Source organism: Varanus komodoensis, unplaced genomic scaffold (assembly GCF_004798865.1).
Source record: "Varanus komodoensis strain SLA01 unplaced genomic scaffold, ASM479886v1 scaffold116, whole genome shotgun sequence".
Lineage (NCBI taxonomy): Eukaryota > Metazoa > Chordata > Lepidosauria > Squamata > Varanidae > Varanus > Varanus komodoensis.
In genome coordinates, this window is record NW_025335333.1 from 830,270 (window position 1) to 853,145 (window position 22,876).

Below are 22,876 nucleotides of genomic sequence, written 5' to 3' on the forward strand. Positions count from 1 at the left end.
TCACCTCCTGGGCGTCCTCTCCCGTGATCCGGTCCATACTTGCTTGTTGAGCGCCATCGCTCTCCTTTTTCTGGGCTCCTCTGACCCTAAGCTGTGCAGAGAAGCCCCCCTTCCCCCTCCATCATTCTTCCTTTTGGCATTCGCCCTTTTCTGCACAACTGTCACGTTCCTATTCCTCGATCCAAAACGTTCTTGTTGGCTAACTTGGCAAGCAGAAAGTCATGCCATAGGGCCGGAATGAGTTCCGACGGGTGTGTGGAAGAAGTGGACACTCGTTCTGCATGGGATTGCAACTCCCATCATGGGCACAGTGGTGTTCACAACCCTACACATCTGCAGAGTGCCGGGTTGGCGGTGCTCATGTGTACGTCCACCTTCCCAGCTCAACTCTGTGGAACAGAATCTGTGCTGGTTCCACCTTGGCGGTGGTTAAAGGAACGTGAGAGGTTTAGTCTGCTTTAATTGGGAAAAGGTGTTCTGCATTTTCCTTCCCTGGCTCTGTCTCATGATTCCTTCATTCTGTGTGTCCTTCCTCCTCCTCCTCCTCCTCCTCCTCCTCCTCAGGACTCGTCTTACGATCTCTTTGCGGTCTTTCATCACATGCAGTACTGAACGTTTTCTGTTCCCCTCACTTCCTGGGACGCTTTCCTATAGAGTACCGAACTCCAGCCGCCTCCCGCGTTTGGGCTTTGCCGGTATCACCCTGGAGCAATCTTTTGCCTCTTGCTTCCTTCCAGATTCGGAGCAGAGCCTGATTTACGAAGATGTCCATCGTGACAAAGAGCCGCCAGAGGCCGAGGACCTAGTCTGGAGCTCCAGCGAGTTTGAGAGCTACAGCGAGGACTCCGGGGAAGAGAGCAAGCCGGGGACGGAATCCGCGAAGCCGAAAGTGTCATTCCAGCCAAAGGTAGCTCGCAAGGCAGAGGTCCAGCTCCAGCCAACACCTGCGTGTTGCGTGTCTCGAGGGGGGAGCTTGGTCGGTAGGGAACGTTGCTGGCAAAATGTTGCCCCGGCCCCCTTGTGTCTTGGGGTGATGAGGAGAACTTGACTTCACTTCTGCCCCGGGGTGCCTGGCGTCCCCTTGGATGCCTCTTCCCGAGTCTGCAAGCTCATGGTCTCTTCTGACTTTTCTTTTCCTCCCCAGAAGTTTTACCCTTAAAAAAAACTGGGTGTCACAGTGAGGTTCTGTCCTCCAGGACCATCTTTCTTGGTTTCAGGGGTGTGCTTTTGCTTGGTCAGAGGTCAGCTCTCCCCTCTGCCTTTTACTTTCCAGTCTCACTGGTTCCCTTCTGGGAAATGGGCGTTTTGTGGCCACCCTTGCTCACCGTGACAGCCGTTTTATGGACAGGAGAGCCCAGCCCCTGGCAGCCATCTTGCGGGACTACACCCGTGCCCCTCTTGCAGAATGTGTCCACCAACCCAAAAGCCCAGGGGCCCTGATATAGAGGGGTGCAGAGGTGGATATAATGGCCATAATTTAAATCATATTTCAATATAAATGTAAACGGCCAAGCCCACCTGGCAGCCATCTTGTGAAAGCACCCATGACAGTCTGCACATCTGAAAAATGCCCGCCAGCCCGAAAAGTTGAGGCCACCTTCTCTGTACTCTTGAGGGCCAAAAGCAGCAAGAGAGAGAGAAGAGGAAAGAGAAAGCGGGTTGTCTGTGGGGAGTCCTTGGCCTTTCGTACCATTGTGTAACGAATGCGGATCTCTGCCCCCACTTTTCCTCCTCTGCGCTTAGGCGCTGGAGGTGGGGGAGTCGCTAGCCCCGGGTCGCAGGCCCGCATCTCCCCTCGCCGGGATCCCTGCGAAGCCTGCGGCAGGCGCGCTTCCGGCTAACCGCTGTCGCAACACTGCTGCTAACCCCGGGGGCATTTCGTGGCGCTTCGTGGCACACCTCTGCCTGGGCCTTGGCTTGGCTTGGCTTGGCTTGTCTGCTGCTTACCTGGATCTCTCTGCCTCTCTCTCCTCCTCCTCCTCCTCTTTCCTCCCTCCCTCTCCCCCACGGTGCTGCTGCCGGTTTGCGGGCGGAAGCTTTCTCCCGACCTGCATAGGCTCAAGGAGAGGTACTCAAGGACTAAGAGGGACATTCTGGCTTTGAAAGTCGGGGGGAGAGAGATGCAGGAGCTGAAGCAAAGATACGATTGTAAGGTACTGTCCCCCTCCTCTCCCAGACCTCGGTCATTTACCTCTTCTTGCTCTCCGTTTCACTTGCGAACTCGGCTCTCTGTGTCCTTCTGTTCTCTCACTGGCTGCTTGGTTCTCTCTGCTTTGGGGCAGTTAAAGGACTTTAAAAAATAATGGTAGAATAACTCCAACCTTGCATGCTGCCGCAGTTGTAATTGTTACGTTTCTTCCTTCGGCACGGGGTGGGGGGGGCGTGGTGTAATCCCGGGAGCAAGCTTGGACCAAAACGTGTTCTGTTCCCCATGGAAGGATCTGGGAGAAGGCACAGACACGGGCGAAGGAATTAAGTGGGAAAATGGGGAGGGGAGCGCCTTCCTTACAGACAGCAGGAGCTAAAATCAGTGGAGGGGCTTTGCCCCCCCCCCCTTTGTGATTAGCTTTTCCCATCCCTGGGATGTGGCTCCCAAGAGTTTTTCTGAAATAGAATTCAGCCCTCAGGCTCCAAGAGGTTTTGACAGCTTCTGCGATCACGTCAGTGGTTTGCAAATGCTTGACTATATTTGACCAGCTGGTCAGCTAAGCTTAAGACTAAGTGTTTCGCCTCACAGAAGTGGGGCTTTCTTCCGGGTGCTGACGAGCAGGAGTGGCCTCCTTAGTGGTGGCACCCGGCTGTGTGTCGTGCCCCCCAGGAGGCAATTTAGGCACCATGTAGAGGCCTTTTAACACAGCAAACATTTTGTGTCTTAATGCATTACCTTAAATGGCTTTGGGGTTTTCATGGATCTGAGTTTTTATCCTGGCCCGTTGTTTCGTTGGCTCTTCCGTAACGTTCCCTCCTTTTGTAAGTCTTCGTGGGAACACTGTTTGGCCATTGAATGGTGGGGTATGTTTTTAAGCATCATAAATCAAACTGATCTTTGCGGAAGATCATAAGTCCGCATAAAGAGACCGGGTAGCTATTTTTATTGGGATTTCTGCATGGGATCTGAGTTCTGCACAGCTTTATCTGAATGGATCCGCACTGGAGTTCTCCAAATCCTTTTCTCTGAGTGTAAAAGTTAGGTGCGGTTATCCTAAAAGCAGAATGAGTTCCTCCACCGTGTACCCTTAGTGCAACGGTGGCAAGACTTTTGCCAGGGCGCACGGCCCCTTTGATCTCTCTCCTCTCCCCTCCTCTGATGCTTCCTGATTCCACACAGATGACGCAGCTGATGAAGGCAGCCAAGAGCGGGACCAAGGATGGCTTGGAGAAAACGAAGATAGCCGTCATGAGGACGTTTTTGCACAAGAAAGAAGTCCCAGGTAACCTTTGGCATTGTGTTCCCGAAGAATGGTGATGCTGGCCTAGATCAGGAAGCCTTCTCTGAGCACAGAACGCTTCCGATGTGCTCTGGGCACCAGCCTGCCTCCTTTCTCCCACAGTCGGGGCGTTGCAGAAACCTGCAAAGGAGCCCAGGGAGTTTGGCCTGCTGTGAATCCAACCTGTGTGTTTTATTTCATTTTCTGCTGTTCAGTAGCTGAATCTCTCTGGTCATTTGACAACATTTAAACTGTAAAGGATAACAGAAAATGCACCATCAAAGTTTGAATGTTTAAAACTACAGCATAAAATAGAAGCAAAAGCCAAAGTAAACAGCAAACGAAACTGAGAAAATAAGGAGGTTTTCGGCTGGCACCAGGCAGGCCTCCCTGGAAAGCAGTCCTTTCGCAACGGGGCGGCTTCTTCTGACACACGGATTCTGCAGATGTGCGCACTGGTTCTAGGTTCTCAGAGGGACTGGCTCTTGGTATGAAGAGATGGGCATGCCTGCCTTTAAGTGCTCCGAAGCACGACTGGGATTTAACACGGGTGGAAAGACATCCTGCTAGGAAAGACTCCCGATTTCATCATTACCCGCAGCCTCCCGGGGTTGTGGGGGGGATAAAGTGCAGAGGGAGATGCTCAGGGCTGCTGCCCTCAGTTGTACATGAGAGGGAAACAGCAGCCTCGACCCTACCCAGCCAACGTCCAGTGGAGGGCGAGGCGCTCACTAAACCGTTAAGCCGAGATCTTAAAAGTGTGCAATTGCACCTCTGGGATCGCTCTTTTCCGGTGTTCCTTCGATCATATTTTTATCGTGTCCCCTCATTTTAGTGGATTTTGCATTAAAAAGGGCTTCATGCCTTTGAGCCATGAGCTTTCCGCTGGGCCGAAGTGCATACGCCTCTTTGGAAGGTTGGCTGGCGTTGACATATCCCTCTCGATTTCGGAAAAGGCGGGCGTGCGCCCGTCGGGATGATCACGATTACAAGAATTAAGATGGGAAAGTACAGGCAGCTCTCTCGCGCCTCCTCGTTGTCCTCTCTTTCTCTCCACCGCCCCGCCCCCCGCCTGCCCCGGCCCAACACACAGACACACGCAGAGAGTCGGAAAGCCCTGTTCTCATTTGCCACTCAGTGAGTATCAGCAAAGCTTTCCTGACCACACAGACCACTTCCGCACAGATTGCAAAACGACACCGGAGTGGCCACGAAATGTGCTTAGATAGGGGAAACGGAGCGGAAACAAACTGGGCTTATTTATTCATTTAAACTTTTTCTAAGGAACAGAAAACCAAGAACGAAGCCATAACACCAACACACAGCACACAGCACCTAAAATAGTAGTAAAAACAAGGATAAACCAATCAGATTGTGAAAATACCTGGAGAATAAAAAGGTATTTGCTTGATGCCGAAGAGAATAGAGTGATGGCACCAGGCGGACCTCCCTGGGAGCGTGTTCCACAGTCGGGGAGCCACCGCTGAAAAGGCCCTTCTCTGAGTAGCTGCCCTCCTGATTTCCTTCAAAGAGGGTTATTTTCAAGTTTCTTAGATAGCTTTTCTGAATCGATCTTAGGTGATCTTACATGGGATGTTTATGAAATTGGTTGCTATGGCAAAGAAGCCAAGGCAGCTTTCCTGGTTGTCCTCCTCTTCCCTTTGTCCTCACGACAGCTCTGTGAGGTAGCTGAGACCGAGAGTCCATGACGGAGCGAGGGCTGGAATCCCGTGTTCTGGGTCCCAGGCTGATGCTCTAACCACTGCCCATACTGGCCGTCAGTACAGTTATGGTGTTATTTAAGCGACAGTCGCACTGCAGGAAGAGTCAGTGCCGTGTCCTCACCTAGCACTCGGTTAGGCAACCTGCCTCCTCCAGGTGGTCTGGACTACAGCTCCAGTCAGCCCCAGCCAGCTGCTAGGAGTTGTAGTCCCCACGTCTGGAGGGTGCTAGTTGAAGCCATACCCTCTGGATTGGGAAGGGAGGGCTGGCTTTGCCTTTTGGGGGGCAAACCTGGTTTGGGGGTTCCTGGCTAGCACCCCGCTGTTCTGGGGATGCTTGTCTGCAGAGAAAGCGCAGGCGGCTGGAGCGCAGCGGCCTCTTTCTTCTAACGCGTCGCCTCTTGTAGGGGACGGAGAGGCAGGCGGGGGCGCGCCGGAGGTCGGACGGAAGAGCTCGCTGTCCTGGACTGGGGAGCTCTCCAAGGCCCACGGGCTGTGTGCAGAGAGAGGTACGGATCTAGGCCGGCTCGGGCCGGCCTGGATCCTGTCTCCACACGTTAGACTGAGTTGGAGTCGCATGGCTTGCTGTGGAGTGTCTGTGAGAAGCGGCTTCTGCTACCTAGAGTGACGCTAGGAACTCGGCCAGCCTGAATCCATGCGCTTGGCACATGCTCCAGAGCACTGTCCTCTTTGTCCAGCCGGCCGAAGGGGGACCTTGTTGGTTGGGAGGGCAGGGAGTCCCGCATGGGGCCCCACTGCTGGCGCTCCGTCCGTGATCAGAGCTCCTCTTTCCTCTTCAGCATCCCTTGTGGTTTAGAGGGAACCCCCCCCCCCGGAGTGGTCTTGACTGGGGATGCTGGGCCCGGGGCCGCCTGGGTGCCAAGCAAGGGGCTTACCACCGGGCTGCAGCCCGCCCTGTTTTGCCTCTCTCGGCTGAGTCCCTCGCACCGATTCTGTTTTGGTTTCTCCTCCCCGGATGAAAGCTGCTCCGAGTGAGTCAAGCAGCTGTTCCAAAATTAGGGAAGGAAAAGGTCACCCTCGCCAGGCTATTCTCGTCACACGCGGATCCCCACCCTTCCCGGGTTGCTCACACAGCGCTGCTCCCCTCCCGCCGTCCCCAGAGGGGCTGGGGGAGAGACGGCCCGGGGTTACGATGTGGCGGAAGCGGCACAAGGCCAACAGGGATTATGTGACAGTGCGCTCCTCCTCCTCCTCCTCCTCCTCCTCCGTCTCAGGTAGGCCCCCCCGTGCACCTGCCCGCGCTCTGCCCTCGCCTGCCCAGGGTGCTGCTGTGTGTCTCCGTGCGCCTTCCTGCTTTTCCTCTTCAGCGAGTGCAGAGCCTGGCTCCCTCCCGGAACCGCGCGGTCTCTTCTCAGCGAATGTGGCCTCCGCAGCACCCAGGCCAGGCCCCCAGGGGTTCCCCTTGGGGATGGCTCAGCAGGGACTGGCCGTGGGGCAGGAGAGAGCCCCCCCCGGCCCGGGATGGCTGTCTTTTGAGCTCGCCCGCCCGCCCGCCCCACGGAGGAGTGGCTCGCTGGGTCTCCCTGCTCTTCCTGTTCTCTGGAAGGCTGGCCGGTCCTCTGCGTGCTTTGCCAGGGAAGGGTCTCCCCGTCTCGGGAGCTTTCGGGGCGGGGAGGGCGCCTGGGGGACGCCGGCTGGGGAGGGCGCTGGCTCCTCTCCAGCACCGTGCATCGACGAGGCGAAGGATGGAGGGGCATTGGACAGGACTGTTCTGGAAGGCTGGGGACACTGGCAAGCAGTGCAGAGGGCCGAGCGGGCCGGCCTGCCTGGCAAACGGCGACACCGGTCCGGTGTGCGCACCCCCGTGCCAGGGAGACCGAAAGCGGCTTGTGCCCTTCAGTTCGGCGTCGAATTAGCTGCTGTGGAAATCGGGCGATGGGCCAGAGCTTCAGTTCTGAAGCTCTGTTAGCCCGTGTTCTCCACTGCTCCAGATCTGGGGGGCCACCAAGAGCCCCCCCCCCGCATGAGTCCTTCGGAGGAGCCCCAGAGGCTCACCGCTCGTGCCGGGACCTGCGCTGGGCGAGGTCTTGTGTCGCGTGAGGCTTTGTTGGGTCAGACCCACAGCTAGACTCTGCCTAGGGATGTGCGGGCAGCTGGTGTGAGCAGGCCAGATCAGTGCGCAGGCTCAGACCATCTGGTCCCTTGCGCACCCGGTGCGGTTTCCGAGCCATCTCCAGGGGTGATGCCTTGCGGAGCGCGTTGTGCTCTCCTGAGCTGACAGCCGCCGGAGCACACAGGTCCCTGCGCTGAACCTCGTGGGCCTTGGCCGTTCGCCCCCGGCTTGCTCAGAAGGGGTCTTGCCTCCGGGTCCCATCTGGCACGGCTGCGCGTGTGCAAAGCACATGCCGTGCCGCATGTTTTGTACCCAGGCGTTTTAAAAGCGTTTTCATTATTTAAAACTTTTTTCTGGTGTTTCTCAGCCAAAAAGGCCCCCCAGAGCACTGGGCGCACAATAAATCAATCCCTGCTGATTCTGCCTCTGGGCGTACCATCCAGAAAGACGTGGCACGCACGGGAGCAGGGACGGGGAGGGTGGGGGGCGCTCTGAAGAGGCCTTTCAGCGGCCTGGGGGCGCAGCTGGCTTCCCCTCCTCACCTCCCTCCGCACAGCTGGCTGGCCCGGCTTGCGCCCCCCCCCCCCAAGCTCTGCCCCCGAGCAAGGTCCCAGAGGCAAGGACAGGGCCGGGTTGCAGGGGCTCTGCAGCAAGGGACAGGCGGGGCAGCCGTGTGGGGGGCGTGGGTGGATCGGTGGCTCCCGAGCTCTGGCATTAGAAAGGATGTGAGGCTGGAGCCAGGGTGGATCAGCGGCCTCGTGATGGGCTGAGCCGGAGAAGGGCCGCCTGGGCCAGGCGGTCTGGCCCCGGGCAGGCCGAAGCCGCTTCTCTGGAAAAGCTCGGCACAGAGGGGTCATGATGGTATCGCTGAGGAATTTTATCTGGGGGCAATCTCCCGTTGCAGGCTGTGACGTGCCGAGGCGGCTATGATGCGGCTGCGACAGAGGGATGGCTGGGGTTATGGGGTGGCACTCTCGCTGCTGTCTTTGGCCAGGTCCGGAAAGCGTTTTGTTAATGATAATTCTGTGGGAATGTTGCTTTCTTGGACCTGCTCTGTGTATGCTTAATAGTCTGAGTTGCTGAGTCACTGGCCCACAATTGCAGGGGGGCGAAGGCAATTCTGAAAAACAAGCAAACCCAGAGCTCTGGCAGGTGGGCGGGCAGGCAGGCAGGCTGGCTGGCTCTTCCTTGTCTTGACATATGAGATTTGGCACTGACCTTGCTCTCCCTCACCCCAAATCCTCATGCTTTCTTTACCGCTTGCTTTTGATTCCTTGTTGAACTTGTCCTCCTCCTCCGGAACCTTTTTCTCCACGGACTTTCCCTCTGCCTCCTTTCTCTTCCACTTCTGCCTTCTGTAGCTTTGTGCGTCCTGTGGCTTTTTGCGTTCTCATCTGACTGGCTGCTCCCTCCCTCCTCTTCTCCTTGGCCATCTTTGAGGCCAGGGGTTCTGAACGCCCCTCCGGATTCCAACAAGTTGACATGCCTCGCCCCAGGAGCGGCTAACGGCAGGGCTGGCCTTACGATACACCGGCACTTCTGGCTTGGCACTCTTAAAGCCTTGGGCCCCCCCGGATGGACCGAGGCCCCGAGAGTGCCTTCGAAAGGGATGTGGCCGGCCCTTGAGGGGACAGACGTTCTGCACTCGGGCCGCCGGCATCTGCTCCTCCTGCTTCCTGGCTCGCACCTTCCTCGTTTCCCGCCTCCGAAGCCCACCTGCACCAAGCCTTCGCATGGGGGGCTGGCAGGAAGTGAGTCCAAGAGAGCCCACACGGGCAGCCTGCGAGGGGACTGTGCCAGGGGAATTCTGCTTCCGCACATATGACCCGGGAGCTTGGCATGCTGTGTGCAAAGGAGGGCTTTGCCTTGGACTTGATCTCGACTCGGCCAAGGCTGGGCACGGGAAGGAAGATGGGTGAGCCCAGGAGAGCTGGGCTCTGGCTGGATCGTCACATCCCTGTTCGAGATGTTCAGTCCTTGGCTAGAGGAGGGTGTGAAGGTGGTGCCCAGTTCTAGGATATAGGCTCATTCCTGGGTCTTTTGTATACATCCATAAGAACTAGAAACTTAAAAGGGAGATGCTCTGTTTAGAACCTCTTTAAAAGGGCTCAGTCTGTTTCTGCAAGGACTGGGGACCTTTGATTTTCAGGGGGCTTGCTATCTCCATGAAGACTGAACTTTTTTTTTAACAAAAAGCTGGCATAATGTCTCGATGAGCATTAGAGGCTTTATAATTCCTTGCTTGAAGTGGAGTTCTGGCTGCGGTGGCCGCAGTTTGGAGAGCGCACGCGTGCCGGTAGCTTGGCCCTCTGGAACTTGGCATGCTGCGGCGTGTTGGTGGTGTGTGCCTGTGAAAGCCGCTGTGGCACCGAGTGTGTTTGTGTGCGCCCTGCTGCCGTGCCCAGGTGGCCTGGCGGGGTGGCTCCCCGGTCAGGGGGCCTTGCTGGGGTCGCCAGTGCCCGCTTTACCTCGGCTGTTCCCCAGGTGATTCTGAAGAGGAGGACATGGGGTTCCTGGAGGTCCCGGTGACGGACATGAAGCAGCCGCTCCCCGAGCTGGGGCCGATGCCTGAAGGACTGACTCCGCAGCAGGTTCGTGTTGTTGGGACATGGCTGGGAGCCCCCCTGAAGTTTTGGGGAGCTTCCAGAGAGGGGGCGGGCCACCCCCGGGCTGCTCGGCTGGGGCCAAAGCACCCCTCCAAAATTCCCCCTTTGCCCCTTTGATGTGCTTTCTCGTAGCCACCTGCCCTGGCACTTGTGCCACTCTGGAAGGCTAACATTCCCCTCCTAAAACTTTGTCACGGGCAGCAAGAGCTTTCGGCATTAAAAAAACTCCTGCCCCACCACATTCCTCTGCCTGTCTTGTCACACCTGGGCCGTGGCTGTTGATCGCTTCTCTGGAATGGAACTTGGCCCTTGGGCTGGAAGAAGATGCCCATCCCGCAGAACTTTAAATAAAGAGATGAACATGCGAACGAACACGGTTGGCACGGGGGTTCTCGTGAGCTGCAGCCATGGGCTAGCTGGAGGAGCCGGCCTTAAGCCAGCCGAGGTTCGTCTCCCGAACTCGGTGGTGCTGGCGCCCGGTATTGTTTGGCCCCCGAGTGCGCAGAATCCCCCTGCGGAGGAATTCGGGCTCGGCTGTGCTTACGCTGGGTGAGGTCCAGCATGGTGTAGAGCACATTTGGCTCACGGGAGCCGCGGTTCCGTGTTCTGCAGAAAGCCCGTGTGCTCGGAAACGGTGGCGACCTGGGCAGAAAGGCCTGGCCACCTCTATTTTTGGTGTCTCTTGTGTTTCACGTCACTGGACAATGCTGACTTCTGTTCTCTCTCTCTCCTTCATGCTGCTGGAAGACGGAGCGTGAAAGAGAGAGGGCATCCTGTTCTAAAACTGTCTTGTGGTAGCAACAGGGGAGCTTTGTTGACTCGGGTGGGGAGGAAGGACAGAGCTCCAAGATTTAGCTTACGTGTTGGGCACTGCAGCTCCCAGAATCCCTGCCCACTGGCCATATGGATGGGGCTGATGGGAACTGAAACAGGTAGGGATAGATGGCTTAACCTATCTTCTCCAGTACAGCAGGAAGCTAAGGTTCCATGTCCTCTAACTCCTCGGGGACTACAGAGTGGAAATGCAAATTTGGGGAGGGTCAGTGCACACATTTATTTATTTGGAATATTTCTTTAAAATTGGGAATATTTTTATCCCATCCTACACCATCCAGTTGTCCCATGCATTGCTGGAAGGGCAGCCCCCTGTTGTACATTTGAAATCGAACGCAGATTGGGGAATGGCAAAGATGTCCTGAGCAGCGTGCTCCTGCTCGCACGGGGGGCCCGTGGGACCTTGGCACAGTTCGTTTGACTGTTCACCTGCCTCGTGGCTCACCTGGCTGCCCGTGGAACCTTCGCTTCCTGCGGTACTGGGGGGAGCCATTGCCCCTCCCTGGCATCCCCCTGTACGGGAGTTTCCGTTCCCATCCACCCCTGTGCATGTGGCCACTGGTCGGGGATTCTGGGAGCTGCAGTCCCAAACACCTTAAGCTTGATCTTGGAGAGGTGGGGTGGGCAGCTTTTTCATCCCCTTGTTCCCAGGACCATCCCCTGCCCCCCCCCCCCGATAGTCTCTGCTGAATTTTGCTGCCCCCTCCTCCTCTGCCTCCCTCGTGTAGGTCGTCCGGCGCCACATCCTGGGCTCCATCGTGCAGAGCGAGAGAGGCTACGTGGACTCCTTGCGGCGGATCTTGCAGGTGAGGGGGCTTCTGGGGACGAGGCCGGCTCACCTGCTCCCGGCCAGGGAGGCCGCTTCCCGTGCCCTTCCGCTCAGGGGGTGGCGCAGCCCTGGGAAGCCGAACCGGGGAGAGGGCCCAGGGGAGAGGGGGCTAAGGGCCGTCATTGCGGAAGATGTGGTGGGGCTAGAACCCGAGTCGAGGGAGGAAGGGCCGCTCGGCATAGCAGGTACGTAAGAGACGGAGTTCCTGGCGCGAGCGGTGGTGGCGAGCGGCTGCTTGGCCCGCCTCGCAGGGCACGGAGGGTGATGCGGCCCGCCACCGGTTCATGCTTACCCAGAAGTGAGGCCTGCGGCTCCCAGGATGCCCAGCCAGGCTGGCAGTTGTAGGCTTTCTTTTCTGGGGCTGGGAGTGTTCGGGGTGCAGGCCTTGCTTTCCCCACCCTCGCCTGGGACGGCGCCTTGAGTCCATCCATCAAGCCCACCTCCTCCTGCACTTTCGGCCCCGAGTGGTTGGGGGGGGTCCTCAGCTGCATGGGAAATGGGGTGTCCCAGCACTTGTTAATCATCTTCTCCGAATTCCTTGTCTTTTGAATTCGGTTTAAACGGTTTTGCAGGCTGGCAAACCTCCGCTTTGTAATCCGGCGGAGGCAACAGCAGACAGAGGAAGGGGGAGGCAGTATTTGTGTGTGTGTGTGTGTGTGTGTGTGTGTGTGTGTGTGTGTGTTTAAACCGCTGTGCCTCTCTCACCCCTGATGCCACGCCGAAGGATTACAGAAACCCTCTGATGGAGATGGAGCCCAAAGCCCTCAGCGTGCGCAAGTGCCAGGCCGTGTTCTTCCGGGTCAAGGAGATCCTGCAGTGCCACTCCATGTTCCAGATCGCCCTGTCTTCGCGCGTGGCGGAGTGGGACGCCGCGGAGAAGATCGGTGACCTCTTTGTGGCTTCGGTGGGCATCTGCACAGGGGCGGGCGGGCTGCATGCTGTCGGCGGGGAGGCGGTGGGCTTCCCGTTTCTCAAGTCTGGCTCGCACGGGATGCAGCTGCCGGCTGGCCTTGGGAGGCTTGGACTTCAGGGCCCATCAGTCCCAGCCCCAGTGCTGAGGAAGGCAGAGAGAGAGAGAGAGAGAGCGATCTGGATACTTCCAGCTTCCTGAAAGAAAAAACGAGAGTGTCGTGCATGAAGCCCCTGACTCGCAAGGAGACCTTGCACTTGGCACCCTGCACCCCAGAGTCGCCCCCACAACCCAATGCAGGAGCAGCTGAACCAGCTATTGCGTCTTCCCCGGAGCCCCAGCTCATTGAGCAAACGCCTGGACCTTTATCAGAGACAGAGAGTCATGAGAAAGAGGCAGAGCAAACGGCCTCCTCCCCTCCTGACGCTGATCTCCCCGAGCCAGAAACAGAAGGCACTATAGGTGTCATAGATTTCTCAAAAGCTGAAAACAGACGCCTTTTACGCAGATTTGAACAAATGCGGAGCAGGCAGCATAAGCGAGAAGAAAGGCGTGACCTGGGAGAATGATCCCACATGGGCTCAGAAAGAGAGGCCATTACAGGGCTGACACCTGCTTAGCAGGGACCGCTATCAGGGAACTTATCTATAGTATCGTAAATCTTGCAGACAATTAACATTAAAGGACTTTAGTTTTATTGCTCTGTGGAGAGTTGAATGTTTACACAACCCTTTCACGACAGAGTGTACGCCAGGTGTATCTGGAATGCAGCCAAGCGGCCAGGACTTCCTGTGCCTTTGGCCAAAAGGTGCTGATCATAAACAAGGGCGGGAGGTCGCTTGGCCCCAAGTGCATCCGAGTGTCCCTCGCAGGGAGGACCGATCCACACCCCCCCGTCTTCATCAAGACCCTCCTCCAAGGGAGTTGCGCAGCATGGCAAAAGGGACAGGGCCTTTTCAGGGGTAGCCCGCCAGTCCTGGAATTAATCTCCCTTGTAGGGCCTGTTGGGTGCCAACGCTGTCATTTTGTTATGCGTTGGGTTATGGCCTTCCGCTTCTCCCGGGCACTTGCCAGCTTTGGACAAGGCTTTGGATGGATCCTGGGCTTTTCAGTGCTTCCTGTGCAGGGTTGTTTGGCTGCTGTAGTCGTTATACGAGATCTCTCGTGAGCTGCGTCGGTCGGCCCTGGGAAGTTGTGGAAGTGCCTTGCTCCCGAACGTGGGGGAGCAACCGTCCCTCTCCGCCTTCCCTCCCCGCAGTTTTCCAAGTCGATGGTGCTGGACGTGTACAGTGAGTATGTCAACAACTTCACCAGCGCCATGGCCCTGATCAAGAAGGCCTGCCTCACCAAGCCCGCCTTCCTGGAGTTCCTCAAGGTAGGTGACGAGCGGCGGGGTGCCGTGGGCGCAGGCCGGCCTGGGGCACCTCGGCGGCGGCTCCCCGCTCCTTTGAGAATGTGGGTGCTTCGGGGAGGGAGCGCTGCAGCGCTCAGAGGGAGCCCTTGGATGCATCCCGGGAGGGCCGGGCCGACCTCTGCCGCTGCTTTGGATGGCTTGGGAGGGCGACCAGGCCCCTCCTGGAGTGGGAGGACGGCTCCGTGTCTGCGGGCACTCTGCTTTCTCCGGTTTTGGGGGCAGCGTGCTGAGGCGCACCAGCAGCTGGGGAGCATGGGCAGGAGCTGCAGTGGCACCCACGCCTCGCTTGCGGGCGTCCCGCGCTTTGCCTTCTTACCGGGTTCGCGTCAAGGCTGCCGGGCTGATGATGGGCAGGCCTGCCGGCGGAGGAGGATGGAGAGCCTCACCCTGCGATTCCCCTTCCCTCAGAAGCGGCAGATGGCCAGCGTGGACCGAGTGACCCTCTACGGGCTGATGGTGAAACCCATCCAGAGGTTCCCTCAGTTTATCCTCCTCCTGCAGGTACTGCTTTCGTTTCCCGTTTTGTGCTTTTTCTGCAAACCATCATGTTGCTGTGGAAGCCAAACCAAGAAGGATGCACGGGAGCCGGGGCAGAGCAGAAGGCCTGGCTTTGGGCAAAGTAGGGAGGTATTTCGTTGGCACCCCTTTTAATGTGGATGCATCTAATTTTTCAATGTGGAGCCAATGTGCGAGCCAAAAGTTAGATATTGCACTGCTCTGAATTTCCAGCAGAGTCTTGTAGGTGCAAATTATTCTGTGGGGTAAAGTGTATGTGAACATGTATACATTAGTTTAAAACAGTCCTGAAATGCATTGTGTTAGGAAAATGGCAGAACGTGCACACACAAACTCATGCCTTGGGAAATTGCACACAAAGACATGTACAAATTTCCACAGCATTTATAATATATGGAATTTGGGGGTGAAGTGCATCCTGGGAAAGCCACAGGGTGTGGTGGTTAGAGCGCAGGGCAGAGCTCGGGAAATGTAGGTTCCAGCTCCCACTCAGCCATGGGGCTGAGAACACGGGTGGGCGGAACGGGCCTGTGGGGGGCTCCCGGCCACCGCGTCCTGACGGGGAGGGCGCGCTCAGTGGCGGCTCCCTTCCGTCCCCAGGACATGCTGAAGAACACGCCCAAGGGCCACGCGGACCGGCTGTCCCTCCAGCTCGCCCTGACCGAGCTGGAGACCTTGGCGGAGAGGCTGAACGAGCAGAAGCGGCTGGCGGACCAGCTGGTGGAGATCCAGCAGCTGACCAAGAGCGTCAGCGACCGCAGCAGCCTCAACAAGGTACGGGGGGGAGGCAGAGCCCGGCCCCCCGGCCCTTCTTCCTGACGGACGTGCGGGGCCATCCGTGCGCCGTGGGACCGGCCGGGGCTCTCGGGGGCTTGGCTCCGGGACTCTTCTGCTAGCCGGGAGGTTGACGCCATCGCCGTCTCGCCCCAGCTTCGATTTCCTCTGAGCTGTGCTGCAGCCCTGATGCCACGTGGGGAAATAGATTTCCCGGTCAAAATACGTTGTTCCCCACTAGCCCTGTTTTATTTTGGGGGGGTCTCGGATGAGCAGTAAGGGCCGTTAGCTCTAGAAAAGCTTTGCTCTTAGTGGAGCTGGTTTGCTGGTTTTGCAAGGAACTGCTTCTCCTGCTGTTGGAAGGAGAAATTCCCGAGGGATTCAAGCACTTTGGGAACGTCTCTCCCCTTCGCATGCTCTCGCAAGAGCTCCAGCCGTGGTCTGACATGCCAGCCACACTGGCCTTGGCCAGCTCTCTACGTGGCAGTTGGCTGATCACAACGAAATGTGTTGTGTGCTTCTGCTTTTTAGTGGCACTGGGGCTGCACGAGTGTGTAAAGATATAACGTGCAGGAACGTGGTCTCTTTTCACAAATCAAGCACACGTTTCCCATTCACAAATGTGAAGGAGCACTTTTTTTCAAGAAATGTCTGCAAAGGCCTTGACTTGAGATGACATTTGATTTTTTTTTTTTTTTTAAGAGGTGCACTCTGGAATAAACATTAAAAATCTGCATCTGGGGGATAAGTGTGCACTTTTAAAAAATAACCGTAGAAAGGCGTATTTCACCTGTGTGAATGAGCCAAAGAGCAGGCTGGAAGCAAAGACGGAAGCCAGCCCAGCAAGCTCTGGAGCGGCTGGGGCAAATTTAGTGAACTCGGTCGCTGCTCCTCTCTTGCCTAAGTCAGACCCAGGCTGACGTAGTGCTGCGTTTTGGCCTCTTCAGCAACGTCTGGCTGAGTGATAAAAGTTTGTTTCCTTTCTTTAGTTCTGAAATGAATCAGAGCAGGACACGTGCTTTTTAGTGACTGGCAGTTTTGCAATGGGCTTCCCCGATTCTTTCCCCTCCTGGCTCTGAGCAGCCAGAGCTCTTGTCTTGTCCCATTCAGATGTAAGGAACCAGGCAGCTTGAGGAAATGGACTGTGTGTGAACTCCAGTGTGAAGTAACTCGGTCCAGTGCCGAGTGCTATCTTTAAACCGTGGGCAGCTCTTGAAAAGTTTGGAGAAAAACTTGAAAGTATTGGAGTATTCAGCCCTACCGATGTGGGAGCCACCAGCCCGCACGGTCAGCTCGACCAGGGGTGTCAAACCGCTTTAAGTCCCAGGATCAGATTCCGTCCCGAACAAGCTTTGGGGGCTGCATTCCAGGTCCAGGCAGGACTGAAGGCAAACCTGGGGTGCCCAGAATATCAGCCTGTTGCAGCTCGAAGCTCTTGCTGCCGGTAACGCAGCCTGAGGAGATGCATTTCAGCCTTGTGAATGGGGGACAGGTTGCACTAAAGCCAGGAAGCCCCTAATGCTCGGGGCTTGGAGAAAGAGGGCAGGGCCTGGGGGACCCTCAGTGAGACGGATCTGGCCCCTGGGAGAGCCAGAGGGGCTCAGCCCCTGGTCTTGATCAATGCGCAGATTGGACTCTGAGAGAGACTGGTCCTCCCTCCTCCTGAGTGTTCTCTCAACCCGAAAGCAAAATGCGGAATGCTTTTTAAAAAATGGATGCTTCGAGGGAGGTGTCGAAAAATGCTCAGCTGACTGTGGACATGCAGCGGAGCACACTTTTGGAAGTGCGCATGCAGAAGGGGAGAGGACCAACATCCTCCGCTGGGCCCTCCTGCCTTCGGGAGTCGTTCTCGCTTCTTTTTAATGCCTGGGAGGTAAAAGGCCGCCTTGTCCGGGCAGCAGGGAAAGGTTACCGTGGCAATAACCATATTTCTGGATCCAAATGCTCTTCGTCCTCCTTTGCCACTGGGGGGGGGGAGGGGTGCAAAAAGCCCTGGGGGACACACGCAATCCATGCCCAGCTGCTCTTCAGCCCTGCTATAGGACAACTCGCCTTGAGCGTGGGATCCCCTTGTCTGTGATCGTTTCCTTCCATTCCTTTCTTCCGCACTCTGCATTTCCCTGTTTGCTTCCTTCCCAACAGTCTTCTTTTCCCCCTCTGAACTCTGATCTTCTTTGTTTTTCGCCCTTTGCAATTCAAAAGCGGCCCGCAGATGTTTGTATTCTTGCTGATGGGACCCCCTGGCTCGCAATGCGAGTGGAAACAAATCTCTCACTGAAGTTCGGGGGCTGAAACTAGTTGTGTGCGTGGGGGGGGGGGGGGCGACTGGGGTTTTCGTTTTCCTGCCAGCCCCACCCTGTAGATCATGGTTCCACGTCCTTGGCTGCATCTCTCCCTTTTCTCTCCCTCCCTCTCCCCTCGCCACCCACGTCTTTCTGCAGTTATTAAATTCAGGTCAGCGACAGCTTTTACTTTGCGAGACCCTGACGGAGACTGTTTACGGTGACCGGGGTCAACTCATCAAGTCGAAGGAGCGGAAGGTGTTCCTGCTGAACGACATGCTGGTGTGCAGCAATATCAATTTCAAGTGGGTGTCCCGGATCCTTGTGCGTGTGTGTCCGAGGCGGGGGCAGGCGGGAGGAGGGCTCACCCCGTGCTCAGAGGAGCAGTCACGGAAACGGGGAAAATGCGGCCGGCCCTCGCGCCGCACGGGCAGAACGTGCCGCTCCGGCACGCCCCAGCTGCTTCGCCGCCAGATTCGGCACCTAGAAATGTGTTTTCCCCAGGAAATCGTAGCGGAAGTTATTTAGATAGCGCCTTGCCAGAAGACGCGTGAAATCGTCTTTGGAGCTCAGGGATGCTTCTGTGTGAGGCGGGGTGGGAAGCACAGCGTCTTGTGGCAGTGGAGTCCGTAGTTTAACTCTGCGCTGTGTGAACAAGTCTTCCCTTCGGTCTGGCCCGAGTCTCTCATTCTTCAGCCCTGCAGGATGCCCCCCCCCCCGCGGGGTCCTAGGAGAAGAACGGGGGGAAAGATGTGCCCTTTTTGCACCCCTGTGATGTCTCCTCCTCCCCACTTCGTAAGCAGTCCCCAAATGTGCCTGTTCCTGAGAGGGAAGTCCCCCCCAGCCCCTGGAGCATTTTAGGGGCAAACTTTTGCATAGTGTCCCTTTTAGGGTGCAGGCATATGCATATTGAGACAGAAAAGTCCTGCGTGGCTCGGGAACACTGGAACCTCTGCAGGATGTTTTTTCCCAGTCTAAACATGCCCAGAATTCAAACCCTTGCGTTCCTTCCTGCCCTTTTTCGAGCTGCACAGGGCAGCCCTGAGAGCTGTTCTTTGGAGATCATGTCCTGCCATCCCCGTGGCCAGGGCGCATTACGTGGCACCTCATGGACAAGCGCTGCAGCTCAGTGGTTAGAGTTTGGGGCTGGTGCTTGGGAGTCCTGATTCGGGTCCTTCCCTGGCCATGGCGCCCCTTGGCTGATCCCGGGCCAGTCGCTGCCTCTTGGCCTGGCTGACCTCGCAGGGTTGTCACAAGAATAACATGCACAGGAGGGCGCTCGTGTCAGCTGCCTCGGCCTCCTTGCAGGAGAAATGGTGGGACTGAGGTCTGATAAATAAATGAGCCACACCCGGCCGCCCGGAGGCTGCGCAAATTCAAGACTGACCCGCTTTAACATTTCTCTCTTGCAGGCCGATTAATACCAGGTAGGCCGAGGGCGTGTGGGGTGTGGCTTGCGGCTTGCCTTCCCGTCCCGTCCGAGTGTGCAGGTGGCGGGGGACGGCTCGGCATGACGGCAGCGGGCCGTGATGGGATCGGGCCACTTGGGCACCTGCGTTCTCGTGGCACGCTTCAGCATGCAGCTTCCGTGGTGCTCGCGGGAGTGTGGCAGTGCCGGGGAAGCATCTCGGGGTGCTGGTGGCTGCTGAAGGATCCCAGGCATGCGAGCTCCCAGACCCCCTTTGCGTGAGCCTAACTGCCACGGAGCATCTGCCACGGGACCCCCAAACTGTGCGAGGGAGGATTTGAGAACTGGTCCGTGTGCCTTCGCCTCATTCAGAGCGCCGGCCAGGCCCGCTGAGCTTCATTGGCTAAAGCGGGGCACAGCAGCTCGGGCTCGGGGACAGAGGCTCCCTGCAGGAAGGGGGTGGCCACCTCTGTACCAGTGGGACTCGTCGCACGTCTGTGTGGCACTTTGGGGGCGCTCTCCGTGGTGCTGCACGGAGGGGAGCCCACGCTAGGCCATGAGTTCAGCACCACGGATAGCTCCGGGGAAAGACTGCCGTGGTCGAGGCTCCCCAGCCGTGTCGGGGTCACAGAGCCCCCTGTCTGACCTCCTTTTGTCCCGGTGTGGCTCCTCGGCGATCCTTAACGAGGAATGCCCCTTCCCTGCAGCCGAACTCTCCCCCCCCACACAGTCTGGTGCTTTTTCAGCTTCTGTGCCGCTTCCCCCTTCTCAGCGCTCGAAATGCCACTGGCAGGAATTTCTTGTGGCTTAAACAGGGGGGTACTTTGACCCCACTCGATCTGCCACTGGACATCTCTGGGGTGCAGTGTGGCTCCGGGGCTGAGAGGGGTTCAGCAGCCCTGCTTTGCAGTTTTGGGGTCCCCGTGGGAAAATCTCGCATGCATGAGTGGGTGGCAGCTTTGGTGTTGGTGTGGCTCTGTCCCGATGCGGTGGAGGCCTGTCCTGTGGCATCTGGAGCGCAGGCGGCTGTCCCGCTCCCTGATTTGCTCAAGGCAGGGCTTTTCCCTTGCAGGGGGCAGCTCGAAATCAGCAGCCTCGTCCCACTGGGGCCCAAGTACATCGTGAAGTGGAACGCGGCCCTCCCACAGGTCCAGGTGGTGGAGGTTGGGCAGGAGAGCAGCGCCCACGACAAGGACGTCGCCGTCACCCAGAACATCGGGTCGCGGAAGCACGCGCCGAGCAGCCAGGCCACACACAGTGCGTGACCCCTCCTCTTTGGGCTGCCCCCTTGCTCCAAGCAAGGGGTGCGTGGGCATGGCGGGGAGGCTGAGGGCGGGTGTCGGAGCGAGGGAACGGCTGGGTCTCTCGGGAGCAGCCCTCCGCGAGCGCCAAGATGCACCGCCCATTTCTCGGGACGCTGCTTCCTTGCACCAGATTAACGGTTCCCATGCGGTGAGACGAGTCAGGCTGGGTGCCTGCGAGACCCGGGTTCAAGAGCATTTAGCCTGTATGCTGTGGCCCCTGCAATTGTTGTTATAGATGTTTGAATCATTATGTTCTAATTGGTTTTTAATGTGTTTTTACTCTGTTAGTGTGTTTTGCATTGCAAGCCGCCTAGGAAGGCAGCCTATCAATTTATGGAAATAAATAGTCCCCAGTCAGCCACGAGGTCACTGGGTGACTTTGGCCCAGTCACCCTCGGCCCGACCCACCTCACGGGGGGTCATGAGGGTGAAAATGGAGTGGAAGAGAATGATGTAATCCACCTTGGGTTTGGGGTACGTGTGCTGCATTGTAATCAAGCGCACACCATTATCGTCGTTACTGGGCCCGCTTCAGGTCACTTTGGGTGCAACCCCACATATGTCTAGACAGAAAGAACCCTGCAGTTTCCAGTTCCCCAGCCAAGGTGGGGAATGTTGGTGCTTTTGCAGAAATCGGGGCTCCCGCACCGGGGACGCCCCGGGTGTCAGTGGAAGCCCGGACGGCAGCCCCCATTCTAAGACCCGCAGCTGCTGTCCGTGGTGCTGAAGGCCCTCCCTGGACGAGGCCTCCTGCTCCGGAGCAGCACGGGCAGCCCCTGAACCTCTCAGAGCAAGAGCTGCCGTGGATCAGAAGCGCCCCCCCACGCGGGCATCGGCGGCCTCCCTCACCGAAGTCTCCCTCTCCTGCCCCAGTGGCCTCCCCCTGGGCCCCCGTCCCTGCTGACATTCACCCCACGAGTCAGACGGGAGAGGGGGCCATGGCTGTGTGTATTTGGAGTGCGGTGCACAATTTTGTGCCGGGGAAGAGGGTGGGGCAGGGGCGCAGCTGGGCTGCAGGGCATGGAGAGCCCCCCTCGCCACCCCCAGTGCCTGCCTTGTCTCCAGCGAGGGTCAGAGCCCGCTGATGAGTGTCCTTTCGCTCGCTTGCCAGATAAGGTCTTTTTGGGCCCACCTCGTCTGTTCCAGGAGCTGCAAGACCTGCAGAAGGACCTGGCTGTCGTGGAACAGATAACGCTGCTGATCAGCACCCTCCATGGCACGTACCAGGTGAGTCCGGGGCGCCCCAGCCCGTGACTCCCGAGAGCTGAAGTTCCCACCTCCCGCTCGTAGCGCGTGGGAAGCGTGTGGAGACGCCTCTTTTTGACGCAGACTTTTAGACTGTGTGCAGCCTTTTCAGTGGAACTGCTGGGGGCTCCCTTGGGCGGGGGGGCCCCGAAGAAACGGTGTGGGCCCCAGGTGCATCTGGAAGACCTTTCACCAGAAGGCCACCAGCTTCGCGTCTCCCGGGGAAGCAGCAGCCTGCCTTGATTCTCTGGGCCCTTGTTCCTAGAACTTGAACATGACGGTGGCTCAGGACTGGTGCTTAGCCCTCCAGAGGCTGATGAGGGTGAAGGAGGAGGAGATCCATTCTGCCAACAAGTGCCGCCTCCGCCTCCTGCTTCCGGGGAAGCCAGACAAGTACGTGTGGGTCCGCATGTGCCTTGTGCTGCTCTGCGAGGCTCCGCGGTTTGTCTCCAGGCTTGCTGGCTGCCGTGGGCTGGGGAACCGGCGCGACACAACGGCGCCGTCCTGATTTCTGTTCTTCTGCCTTGCTCTTGCACCCAGGTCTGGGCGCCCCGTCAGCGTCATGGTGGTCTTCATCACTCCCAACCCCCTCAGCAAAATCTCCTGGGTGAATCGCTTGCACTTGGCCAAAATTGCTCTCCGTGAGTAACGACTTGGCTTTGCTATTCATCCGGTCAACCAAACGATCGCCGTATAGTATGCAGGCTTTCAGGTTTTGCGTAATATGTGCTTGAGAAACAGGTAACCCTCTGAACAGACGCACCTAAGAGTCATGATGCAAGGGGTGTGTAATAATAAAATGAAATCTAAGTTTTGAGGAAGGTACAGCCCCGCCCAAACGTCCTACTTCGCCCATTTGAAAGAACAGCGGAGTAAGAGCAGAGGCTGCAGACAAGGCTGGGGCTGAGCCGAACTGAGCTTTGAAGGGAAATTGGAAGGATTTAGCAGCGCCCCCGCCCCCTCCGTCGCACCGAGAACCGTCTCCTTTGCCACCCGTGAAGCAACGCCGGCTCTCGTTGCCCTTCCGTGCCAAGCAGCACACGTGTGGCTTCAGCGCCCGCCTCTGGGGAGAGCCCCGAGCCACTCCTGCTTGCCGTTAGTCTCCGTTCGGTTTGCGTTTTTAATTCTTTCTGTAATTAAAGAGCCGTGCCGCTGTTCCTCAAGGCCCCCTGGCAAAGGAGAGAAATAAATTACTCCTCTTCTCCCACGAAGCGGCAGGCGCTCCGGCTGGATCTCCGGGAAAGAGGCAGAGAGGAGCTCGGTGGTTCGCTGCCTGCCTGGACTTTGCGCAGCTTTTCGTATGTCAGCCTTTGTGTTGCAGAGGCAAAAAGGGCGGGTGGAGCCCTCCCGGTTGTGCTGGAGCACAATTCCCATCATCCCCAGGTCTCCTGCGTTTCAGCTACCTCTCATGTTCTCCCTTTGAGTTTCCGATTGGCATCAGGAGAACTGGGATTCAATTCCACCGAAATTCCCAGAGCTTCGCTTTGGGATGCACTTTGAGGGGAAGGGGCACCTTTCCACGGGGTTTTCA

At 57.6% G+C, this 22,876-nt stretch overlaps 1 protein-coding gene across 6 annotated transcripts in view; it reads left to right on the forward strand.

The window, feature by feature from the left end:
• ARHGEF10L (Rho guanine nucleotide exchange factor 10 like) overlaps positions 1-22,876 on the forward strand; it is a 73,207-nt gene that overhangs the window by 22,788 nt on the left and 27,543 nt on the right. For 3 of the 6 annotated variants that reach the window (XM_044421260.1, XM_044421265.1, XM_044421264.1), the window contains 14 exons: positions 738-907; positions 2,037-2,153; positions 3,329-3,431; positions 9,708-9,814; positions 11,392-11,469; positions 12,217-12,396; positions 13,661-13,777; positions 14,225-14,317; positions 14,933-15,106; positions 17,548-17,693; positions 19,869-20,053; positions 21,212-21,327; positions 21,611-21,738; positions 21,886-21,986. In XM_044421260.1, the coding sequence (XP_044277195.1) occupies positions 2,121-2,153; positions 3,329-3,431; positions 9,708-9,814; positions 11,392-11,469; positions 12,217-12,396; positions 13,661-13,777; positions 14,225-14,317; positions 14,933-15,106; positions 17,548-17,693; positions 19,869-20,053; positions 21,212-21,327; positions 21,611-21,738; positions 21,886-21,986 (1,561 nt within the window). In that variant the 5' untranslated portion in view covers positions 738-907; positions 2,037-2,120. Of the gene's footprint in view, positions 1-737; positions 908-2,036; positions 2,154-3,328; positions 3,432-5,556; positions 5,659-6,252; positions 6,385-7,926; positions 8,975-9,707; positions 9,815-11,391; positions 11,470-12,216; positions 12,397-13,660; positions 13,778-14,224; positions 14,318-14,932; positions 15,107-17,547; positions 17,694-19,868; positions 20,054-21,211; positions 21,328-21,610; positions 21,739-21,885; positions 21,987-22,876 lie in introns of those variants that run through there. The other 3 variants (XM_044421266.1, XM_044421263.1, XM_044421262.1) reach the window with 3 other exon arrangements.